At 30.7% G+C, this 13,614-nt stretch overlaps 1 protein-coding gene across 1 annotated transcript; it reads left to right on the top strand.

Annotated features, from left to right (window-relative positions):
• Window positions 1-9,420: 9,420 nt before the first annotated feature.
• LOC136200502 (transcription factor MYB73-like) lies at window positions 9,421-13,223 on the top strand. The gene is made up of 2 exons (XM_065990877.1): window positions 9,421-9,434; window positions 12,572-13,223. Exons 1-2 carry the CDS (start codon window positions 9,421-9,423, stop codon window positions 13,221-13,223), a joined length of 666 nt encoding a protein of 221 aa, XP_065846949.1.
• The last annotated feature ends 391 nt before the right edge of the window (window positions 13,224-13,614 follow it).

The raw sequence follows: 13,614 nt of genomic DNA, 5'->3' as shown, positions 1-13,614 counted from the left end.
ACTTTAAATGGACGGAATTAGGCTTTGAAAATAAATGGACGAATCTGGAAAATTAATTTGGAAACAGAGTTCTAGCTAAGAATTGAACAAATTAAGAGCCTGGGAATGCTAAAGTGAATTGAAAAGACTTGAAAAGAGGCTATTGGAACTGAGTTAAGGCTAAAGGGGAGCTAAAGAAGGAATCGAAGCTAAGAAAAATGAAGAACGAAAGGAAGAACTTGAAGAACTTGAAGAACTAAGAACAAAAGAAACTAGAGACTAAGCATTGGAGCTTTGAGAGGGGGTTTTGTGTGTTGAATGAGTGATTTTTTATGAAGGGGAGGGGTCTATTTATAGTTTTTTGGAGTGGCGTTTTGGTAATTATTTGGTAGTATTTTGGTAATTATTGGTCAACTACCCCTTATTTTTCTCTCTAACCTTGCCCACTACCTTGCCACATCATCAACTTCCTCAACTTCCTCCAACAACCACTAACTTCCATGCCACATCACCCCACTACCTTGTGGTTAGAGAAGATCTTAAGGTTTGGACCTAGATGTGGGGATGGGGCTAAGCTTGTAGGCTAGCCCGTGGCTGTGTCCGGATGCGTTTTGAGAAATCGGTGATCGACAACGAGCTCCGGGCGAGAACTAACCTCTAGTTCGCCGAGAGAAAGAACACGCCCCGCGTAAGTCTGGCTACGCCCTGCGTAGTGCGGCTCCTGAACTTGGTGCGTCTTGTCGATGATGTTTACACAAGGCGTCTCTGGTCTTGCGCCCCGCGTGGTTGAGCTGTTGAAGTATAACTTCTCCGGGTGCATGATATACGCTCCGCGTATAGGAAGGTACGCCCCGCGTGTTTGTGTTTCTGATCCTGGAGCGCCTTGTTGATGCGTTTTACGCGTTGCGTATAGGAAGGCACGCCCCGCGTAAAGGAGTCTCTGAAGCGGAACGTCTTTGGATGGCTGGTTACGCTTCGCGTATAGGAAGGCACGCCTCGCGTGTTTGAGGTGAGTTTACGAATGTATTTTCATTTTTATTTTATCATTTATTATTTTCTAGACAAAATATAAACTATATCCAAAAATCGAAACCCAAGTATTGTATATACATAAAATAAAATTTATTTTATTTTGGGCCAACACCTTCCAGACTTCATTTCACCTTCTTGCTCTCTATTTTTCTTGTCGGGGATAATTGTTGGTTCTTTCTGTTCCTGGATTTGGATCGCTAGATTTAGAGAACTAGCAATTGCGTTTCATAAATGAAACCGTTACCATTTTTAATTTGACCATGACCTCTTTATATTGGTTATATTGATCTAAGAGGATTGTTAACTAGCAATTGTGTTTCATAAATGAAAGCCCAAATTTAGGAACACTATGCATTTTTAGATTCAATATTATAGTAAAACCTCTATAAATTAATAATGTTGGGACCATGGAATTTTATTAATTTAGAGAGTTATTAATTAATCGATAAATTAATAATTATTAATTTATAGAGTGATTTGAATTTTTTTAAAAAATAAATTTTAAATTACTAATTTAAATAAAGTTTTTGTCTAAAATCAATGAACAAATAAAATTAAATGCGCATTAATTAATAACTCTCTAAGATTTAGTATTATGAAGAAAGAAGTGGAATTGTAGTCTTCTTTTCTGTTTCACCATTAACCACTAAAGCTATTGATTGAGATGGAAAGGGAAATTGGTTGCTTCTTTGCTACTTAAGCGGTTAGCTGATTGTGTATGTATTATTGGAATAAGAATATGTAATTGCCTTTTTGTCTAGTTGTTGATAATGCTTCTTTGTTCCGTCTCTTGATAAGTTTATATGCTGATGAATTTTAGATTATGAGTGAAATGCTTGAATCCTATTATTGCTCTTATGTTGTGGATTCTACTTCTGAGATTGCCCTTTTCTTTGCTAAAGTTCTTTGACTTGTTACCTTAGTTTCAATTTGGCCTAAATGGGTCTTGAGGATCATACACAAAAAAAAAAAAAAAAACTTAGATGGTTCCATCCATATGCATTCAATGATCACTAGGAACACATGTCAAATTAGGGTTTCAGGGACCCGTCCTCTTTTGGCCGAATTCCATCTTTTAGGGCCTCTAAATGCAATTTTATAGTTTTCACACCTTTTTAATGTAATTTTTTATGTTTTTTTTTTCTGTTTGACCTAATTAATAACTTTCAACCATTAATTTTAATTTCATAATACACTTTTAGGACATTATGTCCCTAAATCCTAGTTTGACACAACGTCATTTGTGGAAATAATTTAAAGCTCCGTTTGAATTCAATCCTTTGGAGGGAAGCCATTAATCCAAATGAAATTTGGTTTGACTTTTGAATGTTTAATTTGCGATCAAATTGTTCCAAAATGATCCGTGTAGGAACACGCATCAATTTAGAGTTTGGTGTGAAGTTGGAAATGGACCAACGGTCAAAGCCTAATGTAGACATTACCGAGACTTCAATCGGCACCAAAACAATTTTCTCGCGTATTTTTATCAATCAAAATAAAAAGTTAGAAACAAATAATACAGTTATACAATTAATTAAAATTTGGACAAAGGACTATAATGAATAAACTGAAAAGTTTATTTGGGTAACAAATTGAACAAATGAATAAAATGAAAGTTCCAAATCAGGAACTAAAGTGAATAAAATATAAAGTTCGAAAATAGGGACTAAAATGAATAAAATGAAAGTTCCAAATTAAGGACTAAAATGTGTAAAATAAAAAGTATTAAATTAAAGGTTAAAATGAATAAAAAGGAAAGTTATTAGAATGAAGATTAAAATTAAAGAAAAAGTTACTAAATTAGAGATTAACATGAATAAAAATTAAAGTTTGTCATTCCAAGTTGCTTTCTAAATTTTTCAAATTTTGCACCTTTTAGTCCTTTTGTAAAGATGTCAGCAACTTGGTCATGGGTCTTCACATACTGCATCTTAATGTCCCCATGTAAGACCTTCTCTCGTATGAAGTGATAATGTACTTCCACATGTTTAGTTCTTGTATGAAACATTGGATTGTCGGTTAAGTGGATAGCTGGCTGATTGTCACAGTATAACTGTACCAAGTAATCGATTGACTGATGGAGATCCTTCATGAGCTGTATTAGCCACGTATAACTAAATACATTGTTATCTCAATGACCTTACTATGACAAAGTTAAAAAAAACAGTTGTCATAATTAAACTACAATGACAGATACGAACATAACCTCTGTCATATTATACATAAAAGTTTTTGAGTTTCACTCACTCCAGTGACAGACTATATAAAAAATTTATGGTTAGAATACATCTAATTGTCGGTTCCTAATAATAATAACGTCATCGTAACAATGAAAAGATGACAGAGCGCAAGTGAGCGTATGTCAAGTGATGCTGCTAGAGATGACAGAACACCATTGTCGTCTGATGCACCATGAGACGGCAGCGAGGCCATGACAATTTTATATCTTGCGAGACGACCGTTTTGAATCGTCATCTGAAAAGATATTCGGTTTAGTGTTTGTCTACTTTCTCGATTTGACACTCGTCAAACTAAGACTGAAACACAAAGGCTTTAACCACTCGAGCCAAATTTAATTAGTGTAAATTCATATGTTTCAAAACCACTCAATTAAATACAGAAAAAGAGGTTTAAGGTCTAATTATATCCCTCTAAATTATAGCTTAAAAATCTATGCTAATTTAAAAGTTAATTAGGTGTCTAACTTTTTAAAATTACCATTTAGGTTCTTAATGTATGCTAAAACTGTTAATTAAATCCATCTCATAATGGAAATAATTTTTAGATCAAAACTGTTTAATATTTTCAGTTCAAATGAGATTAGTATTTTATAATATTTTTTATTTTGATTATCGGTTCAGTTTAAATCGAACAAAATCAATATTACATCAAAACATTTTTTAACATGTGTATATAATTGATTAGGTTTAATTGATTACTAAAACTGAACCAATAACTGAAAATATCATAAAATAAGTCAAAACCCACAAAATCCAGTTTTTCTTTGAACCCATTTCATCAATTTCCCACTGCACTTTTTGGTCTCTGTTTCATCCTTTTTTACCTACAATTCCTGCTTTCAGATCCAATTTCCTCTTTTTCTTTTCAAAGGTTTCATAAGGTTTTAACTTTGAATCCTACATTGGAAATAAGAGTATTATTGATAATGTATTAGAAAAGTTTAGTTTAGTAGTCTATGTTTAAATAGGTCGAAATATGTAAATAGATTTATTCATTGGGCAGTTGTATAAATTTCTCTAGAATACCGATCATAACCGAACTGAAAATATATAAAAACTAAACCGATTTGTGTTTCCAATTACAGAAGCGATTAATTAACACTTCAGCATAGTTAGGATCTAATTTATGATTTTACAAAATGAAGGATCTAATTAATTTTTAAAATATAGGTTGAGGACCTAATTGATTTTAAAAGATTTGGGATTCTCTGAACTTAAAATTCAAATTGAGAATTCAAATTGTAATTTCAATTCAAATTGAGAAATCAAATTGTAATTTCAGTATTAATTATCAAATTTTAAATTTTAATTATTCAATTATATATTGAATAAATAAAGTTGATTTTGTAATTAACTTAATAGTTTTTTATAACACTATTTATGGGTAAATTTCACCAATGGTGTACAACCTTTGCCCTATTTCACACTTTGGTGTACAACCTACAATTTGTCTTACTAATATGTACGAACTTATAGATGACCTCCCACTTTGGTGTATGGCCGGTTAAAATGACCGGTCAACGAAAAGTCAACTCGCCACATCATCAATTTTTATTCTAATCACTAATAAAAGTGGGACCACCAAAGTTCAATTACTAAAATACCCTTCATTGAGTTTCTTCCTAAATCATTTATCTCTCAATCGCTTATTATCTACAGACATTTCTCTCCATCCTTCCATTTCTGTCTAACTTCTCTCTCATCAAACTCAAAGGCTCAAAATTTGCAGGATTTCACCCATCTTTTGTGTCTATAACAGAAATCCAAGTTAGTCTCATTGACATTTCTGGAACTGCATATGAGACGAGAGTAGATCGAGGCACCGATCGGGGGAGACGAGATCGATTTAGGTTATTACTTAGCTTTGATTATCGGTTGATAAATTGCTTCAATTGATTTTGTTGAGGTTGAAATTACTGGGCCATCGGTTTATGAAGTTTGGGCATGGCTTTTTTATCGCCGTTGTTGACTCCGACTGCGACGGCAACCACTACAGCTACCAGAAGGAAGACGACGGAGAGGATCGGCTGTTTCTGTAAATTTTGCAATATCACAATATACATTAGCTTCTGGATCGGCTGTTTCTGTAAATTTTGGCTGCTTAATCTTCAATGAGAGAGAATTGTTGATTATTTTTGAGATAAATTGAATTTGCCCCAAATTTTTTTTGTTAATAGATTATATTGTGATATTCGGGTAATCCTTTATTTGCCCAATGGTTGATGGAAGGTTATAAATATAGAGATACAAGTGCTTATGTAAAATAAAATAACCTTTGGAGATCCATGTGCTTATAGCACATGATGTCGTAAGTTCTGTGATTGAAGATTTTTCATAATAGCAAATGTGTTTAAGGGACCTAAAATTTGAATTATCTTGTCTTCAAATACAGGTAATTGATTTTAGGATGTTTCTTTTCATCTGTTCTTTGCAGTGGAGCAAAATCATCCATGGGATCCTAATCTTATAATCTCTGATGAGAGAGAAGTTAGAGAGAAGTGGAAAATAGAGAGAAAGGATCTGTAAATAATAAATAATGGAGAGAGAAAGGATTTAGGAAGAACACAATAAAGAACGGGCATTTTAGTAATTGAATTTTGGTTGGTCCCACTTTTATTAATGATTAGAATGGAAATTAATGATGTGGCGAGTTGACTTTTCGTTGACCGGTCATTTTAACCGGTCATACACCAAAGTGTGAGGTCATCTATAAGTTCGTATATATTAGTGAGAAAAATTAAAGGTTGTACACCAAAGTGTGAAATAGGGAAAAGGTTGTACATCATTGATGAAATTTACCCCACTATTTATCATGAAACCACATTTTTTATTTTCTAAATTCTTAATTTAAAGTTTTTATTCTCTAAAATTTGACGTTCTCCCTACCAACCTAATAACAGTTAAATGATATCAAAACGAAAATTTTGAAAAATTAAAATTGTTTAGAAATGTCACAAATTCTTGAATTTATTTATTTTAGAATTGTTAATAGTAATTTTCATGCGTTGATTGAAGTTTAGTTGCAATTATTTTAGTACGTAAAGTTTAATGGCTTTTGTTTACATTTTGTAGTTTAGTGGTTATACTGTGAAAATGAGTAAAGTTGAGTTGGTCAGTGAATTTTCATGTTTGTATCAAAATGGTCACTCAACTTCAAATTGTCTTAATAAAATAATTCAATTTTGAATTTTGTCTCGATAAAGTCACTTCGACGATTTTAAGAGTAAAAAACCGGAAAGGTGATGTGATTGTCACGCCAGCTATTGTCAACTTTCATCGTTGACCCAAACGATACTCGACATCAACCTGGATGACATGTGGTTGCCATCTAACAGACCGAAACAACACATATCGTTTCGGTCAGGTAGATGGAACATATATGTCATTTCGGTCAAGTAGGTGGCACCAAGTATCGTTTCAGTCAGCAATAGAAGTTGAATAGTAATGACGTGTCTATCATATTATATTTTTGCTATTATTTTACTTTAAAGTCACTAAAATGACTTTATTAAAACAGAATTCATGAATAAAAATAAATAAATTAATGAATGAATAAAAATATCAAAACACCTTTGGCAAAGATAATTCATAATGTAAATATTTAAAATGATTATATATATTTTTTTAAAATATTTGCGCACAATGCTCTTACATTAAAGAAGAAAAAAAAATCCCCACCAGATCCGGATTATATTTAATTACTAAAATTATATTTAAAATGGAAATAAACTAACCTAAACACCTTAGAAATATCTAAATAATACGAGATATGCATACTCATGTTTTAAAGAAATAATTTCCTTTTAATAATTACAATCAATATTCAACACTAATTTATTCGCCTAAAATATTTCAAAGAAATAATAAAAGAATATGCATACTCATATATACTAAATAATAATATTAAGTGATAAACATCAAAATTGATCCAAACATTTTATGACTATTAAGAAACCTTGTTAGGATTGTAACGTGTTAAATCAACAAGTAAACAATAATGTTCAAATTTTTGACCCTAATATTTTACAAATATTATGAAATCTTGTTGGGATTGTAACGTGTTAAGTCAACAAATAAACAGTAATAGTCAAATAGATCATGTAAGGAATTTGGTCAGTCACCATTAAATCCAATTTTATTAAATTTAAATATTAGAATAATTTTAATTTCCACCGTATGATTTTAATATGCCTAAATCTAATAGTATGATTAAAGTCTAAATAAATTAATTAATGAATAAATAAATAGACGAATAAATAAAAATTTCAAAATACCTTTGAAAAAAGAATTCACAATGAATTTTTTTGTAATGAATATTTTTCATTACTAAAATGATATTTAATTAAAATAGATAAAGGAAATAAATCTTGTTTCCATATTCTTAAAAATATTCCATATCCATAACATCAACATATTCCTTAATAAAAATAATGATTGCAAATATATAACACCAAATTATAGGCTAAAAAATTTGAAAAAAATAATAAAAAATTATTACAGTGTATTGTCTTTGCAAAGATGTCCAAAATACCCTAATCACAATTGTAATATGTGTATAAAAAGGAGGGGAGAATAGCTTAATCAAACTTTATACCGGTCTCCATAAGAAAAAATAATTCTTTCTTTCCCCTATTTCTTCTCACTTTTCCATTCATGGCTTCTTTCAATGGTGGAGATTGTATCGAAGCCCATGGAGTCCTCAAGAAGATGATACTTTAATCAAGCTAGTTAAACAACACGGCCCCAGAAATTGGACTTTCATAAGCACCCGAATTCATGGCCGCTCAGGAAAATCATGCCCGTTACGGTGGCTTAATCAACTCTCGCCAGAGGTTCAGGACAGACCTTTTACTACAAAGGAGGATGATACCATTGTTCAAGCGCACGCTATTCACGGTAATAAATGGGCCACAATTGCTGGACTCTTGCCTGGCCGGACTGATAATGCCATTAAAAATCGTTGGAAATCTACTTTGCAGAGAAAACGCCAGAATAACTTTCAACCATTAATTTTAATTTCATAATACACTTTTAGGACATTATGTCCCTAAATCCTAGTTTGACACAACGTCATTTGTGGAAATAATTTAAAGCTCCGTTTGAATTCAATCCCTTGGAGGGAAGCCATTAATCCAAATGAAATTTGGTTTGACTTTTGAATGTTTAATTTGCGATCAAATTGTTCCAAAATGATCCGTGTAGGAACACGCATCAATTTAGAGTTTGGTGTGAAGTTGGAAATGGACCAACGGTCAAAGCCTAATGTAGACATTACCGAGACTTCAATCGGCACCAAAACAATTTTCTCGCGTATTTTTATCAATCAAAATAAAAAGTTAGAAACAAATAATACAATTATACAATTAACTAAAATTTGGACAAAGGACTATAATGAATAAACTGAAAAGTTTATTTGGGTAACAAATTGAAAAAATGAATAAAATGAAAGTTCCAAATCAGGAACTAAAGTGAATAAAATATAAAGTTCGAAATAGGGACTATAATGAATAAAATGAAAGTTCCAAATTAAGGACTAAAATGTGTAAAATAAAAAGTATTAAATTAAAGGTTAAAATGAATAAAAAGGAAAGTTATTAGAATGAAGATTAAAATTAAAGAAAAAGTTACTAAATTAGAGATTAACATGAATAAAAATTAAAGCTTGTCATTCCAAGTTGCTTTCTAAATTTTTCAAATTTTGCACCTTTTAGTCCTTTTGTAAAGATGTCAGCAACTTGGTCATGGGTCTTCACATACTGCATCTTAATGTCCCCATGTAAGACCTTCTCTCGTATGAAGTGATAATGTACTTCCACATGTTTAGTTCTTGTATGAAACATTGGATTGTCGGTTAAGTGGATAGCTGGCTGATTATCACAGTATAACTGTACCGAGTAATCGATTGGCTGATGGAGATCCTTCATGAGCTGTATTAGCCACGTATAACTAAATACATTGTTATCTCAATGACCTTACTATGACAAAGTTAAAAAAAACAGTTGTCATAACTAAACTACAATGACAGATACGAACATAACCTCTGTCATATTATACATAAAAGTTTTTGAGTTTCACTCACTCCAGTGACAGACTATATAAAAAATTTATGGTTAGAATACATCTAATTGACGGTTCCTAATAATAATAACGTCATCGTAACAATGAAAAGATGACAGAGCGCAGGTGAGCATATGTCAAGTGATGCTGCTAGAGATGACAGAACACCATTGTAGTTTGATGCACCATGAGACGGCAGCGAGGCCATGACAATTTTATATCTTGCGAGACGACCGTTTTGAATCGTCATCTGAAAAGATATTCGGTTTAGTGTTTGTCTACTTTCTCGATTTGACACTCGTCAAACTAAGACTCAAACACAAAGGCTTTAACCACTCGAGCCAAATTTAATTAGTGTAAATTCATATGTTTCAAAACCACTCAATTAAATACAGAAAAAGAGGTTTAAGGTCTAATTATATCCCTCTAAATTATAGCTTAAAAATCTATGCTAATTTAAAAGTTAATTAGGTGTCTAACTTTTTAAAATTACCATTTAGGTTCTTAATGTATGCTAAAACTGTTAATTAAATCCATCTCATAATGGAAATAATTTTTGGTTCAAAAGTGTTTAATATTTTCAGTTCAAATGAGATTAGTATTTTATAATATTTTTTATTTTGATTATCAGTTCAGTTTAAATCGAACAAAATCAATATTACATCAAAACATTTCTTAACATGTGTATATAATTGATTAGGTTTAATTGATTACTAAAACTGAACCAATAACTGAAAATATCATAAAATAAGTCAAAACCCACAAAATCCAGTTTTTCTTTGAACCCATTTCATCAATTTCCCACTGCACTTTTTGGTCTCTGTTTCATCATTTTTTACCTACAATTCCTGCTTTCAGATCCAATTTCCTCTTTTTCTTTTCAAAGGTTTCATAAGGTTTTAACTTTGAATCCGACATTGGAAATAAGAGTATTATTGATAAAATGTATTAGAAAAGTTTAGTTTAGTAGTCTATGTTTAAATAGGTCGAAATATGTAAATAGATTTATTCATTGGGCCAGTTGTATAAATTTCTCTAGAATACCGATCATAACCGAACTGAAAATATATAAAAACTAAACTGATTTTTGTTTCCAATTACAGAAGCGATTAATTAACACTTCAGCATAGTTAGGATCTAATTTATGATTTTACAAAATGAAGGATCTAATTAATTTTTAAAATATAGGTTGAGAACCTAATTGATTTTAAAAGATTTGGGATTCTCTGAACTTAAAATTCAAATTGAGAATTCAAATTGTAATTTCAATTCAAATTGAGAAATCAAATTGTAATTTCAGTATTAATTATCAAATTTTAAATTTTAATTATTCAATTATATATTGAATAAATAAAGTTGATTTTGTAATTAACTTAATAGTTTTTTATAACACTATTTAACATGAAACCACATTTTTTATTTTCTAAATTCTTAATTTAAAGCTTTTATTCTCTAAAATTTGACGTTCTCCCTACCAACCTAATAACAGTTAAATCATATCAAAACGAAAATTTTGAAAACTTAAAGTTGTTTAGAAATGTCACAAATTCTTGAATTTATTTATTTTAGAATTGTTAATAGTAATTTTCATGCGTTGATTGAAGTTTAGTTGCAATTATTTTAGTACGTAAAGTTTAATGGCTTATGTTTACATTTTGTAGTTTAGTGGTTATACTGTGAAAATGAGTAAAGTTGAGTTGGTCAGTGAATTTTCATGTTTGTATCAAAATGGTCACTCAACTTCAAATTGTCTTAATAAAATAATACAATTTTGAATTTTGTCTCGATAAAGTCACTTCGACGATTTTAAGAGTAAAAAACCGGAAAGGTGATGTGATTGTCACGCCAGCTATTGTCAACTTTCATCGTTGACCCAAACGATACTCGACATCAACCTGGATGACATGTGGTTGCCATCTAACAGACCGAAACAACACATATCGTTTCGGTCAGGTAGATGGAACATATATGTCATTTCAGTCAAGTAGGTGGCACCAAGTATCGTTTCAGTCAGCAATAGAAGTTGAATAGTAATGACGTGTCTATCATATTATATTTTTGCTATTATTTTACTTTAAAGTCGCTAAAATGACTTTATTAAAACAGAATTCATGAATAAAAATAAATAAATTAATGAATGAATAAAAATATCAAAACACCTTTGGCAAAGATAATTCATAATGTAAATATTTAAAATGATTATATATATTTTTTTTAAATATTTGCGCACAATGCTCTTACATTAAAGAAGAAAAAAAAATCCCCACCAGATCCGATTATATTTAATTACTAAAATTATATTTAAAATGGAAATAAACTAACCTAAACACCTTAGAAATATCTAAATAATACGAGATATGCATACTCATATTTCAAAGAAATAATTTCCTTTTAATAATTACAATCAATATTCAACACTAATTTATTCGCGTAAAATATTTCAAAGAAATAATAAAAGAATATGCATACTCATATATACTAAATAATAATATTAAGTGATAAACATCAAAATTGATCCAAACATTTTATGACTATTAATAAACCTTGTTAGGATTGTAACGTGTTAAATCAACAAGTAAACAATAATGTTCAAATTTTTGACCCTAATATTTTACAAATATTATGAAATCTTGTTGGGATTGTAACGTGTTAAGTCAACAAATAAACAGTAATAGTCAAATAGATCATGTAAGGAATTTGGTCAGTCACCATTAAATCCAATTTTATTAAATTTAAATATTAGAATAATTTTAATTTCCACCGTATGATTTTGATATGCCTAAATCTACTAGTATGATTAAAGTCTAAATAAATTAATTAATGAATAAATAAATAGGTGAATAAATAAAAATTTCAAAATACCTTTGAAAAAAGAATTCACAATGAATTTTTTTGTAATGAATATTTTTCATTACTAAAATGATATTTAATTAAAATAGATAAAGGAAATAAATCTTGTTTCCATATTCTTAAAAATATTCCATATCCATAACATCAACATATTCCTTAATAAAAATAATGATTGCAAATATATAACACTAATTTATAGGCTAAAAAATTTGAAAAAAATAATAAAAAATTATTACAGTGTATTGTCTTTGCAAAGATGTCCAAAATACCCTAATCACAATTGTAATATGTGTATAAAAAGGAGGGGAGAATAGCTTAATCAAACTTTATACCGGTCTCCATAAGAAAAAATAATTCTTTCTTTCCCCTATTTCTTCTCACTTTTCCATTCATGGCTTCTTTCAATGGTGGAGATTGTATCGAAGCCCATGGAGTCCTCAAGAAGATGATACTTTAATCAAGCTAGTTAAACAACACGGCCCCAGAAATTGGACTTTCATAAGCACCCGAATTCATGGCCGCTCAGGAAAATCATGCCCGTTACGGTGGCTTAATCAACTCTCGCCAGAGGTTCAGGACAGACCTTTTACTACAAAGGAGGATGATACCATTGTTCAAGCGCACGCTATTCACGGTAATAAATGGGCCACAATTGCTGGACTCTTGCCTGGCCGGACTGATAATGCCATTAAAAATCGTTGGAAATCTACTTTGCAGAGAAAACGCCAGGCCGAGTTCTTGTCTGCATCATCCAAGTCTAACTTGACGGTCAAGAAGATGAGTCTTGACGTTTCATCTGAGTCTAGGTCTGATTCGGGAGTGAAGAGGCTGTGTTTGGGTGTACGAACGGATTATAGTTGTTTCAGTAGGGTGCCTGAGACAGTGTGGACTTTGTGTCCACCGGGGGATGGGTTGGTTCTGGGAACTGCTGTGGCGGAGAAGGGAGGAGAAGAAGGCGGAGACGCTGAGAAAGAGGAACAGGAGGAGAAATGTTTGCTCAGTTTAATGCAAAAGATGATAGCTCTTGAAGTGAAGAGTTATATTGATAAATTAAGGTTAAATTGAGACAAGACTAGATTTATAAACTCTTCTTTTATGAGTAATAATGTTTTTAAGATAATTAGGATAAGTTTTTTTTACTACAAGATTATCATTATCTCGTATACATGATTTAGAAAATATTACAAGGAAATTCAATTTGGGGTTTTTATATTTTTTGTCACAACACGATTTCAAAAATAACTTGTTTGATGCAATTACTAGTTTTTTTAATCACAAATACACGATTTTAAAAATAACTTCTTTGACATTATTATCTTTATTTTAGATAAATAATCAGTTTTGATCAACTTTAAACATCTGCTATCAATATGCTATCACTTAGTCACGATTTTATACCTAACTTTTGACATCTTCTATCAATATTTTTATTTTGTTTTTCCCAATTGTTTTTTTA

This window comes from Euphorbia lathyris, chromosome 7, assembly GCF_963576675.1.
Source record: "Euphorbia lathyris chromosome 7, ddEupLath1.1, whole genome shotgun sequence".
Classification (NCBI taxonomy): domain Eukaryota; kingdom Viridiplantae; phylum Streptophyta; class Magnoliopsida; order Malpighiales; family Euphorbiaceae; genus Euphorbia; species Euphorbia lathyris.
This window is presented reverse-complemented; position numbering and strand designations above follow the sequence as displayed.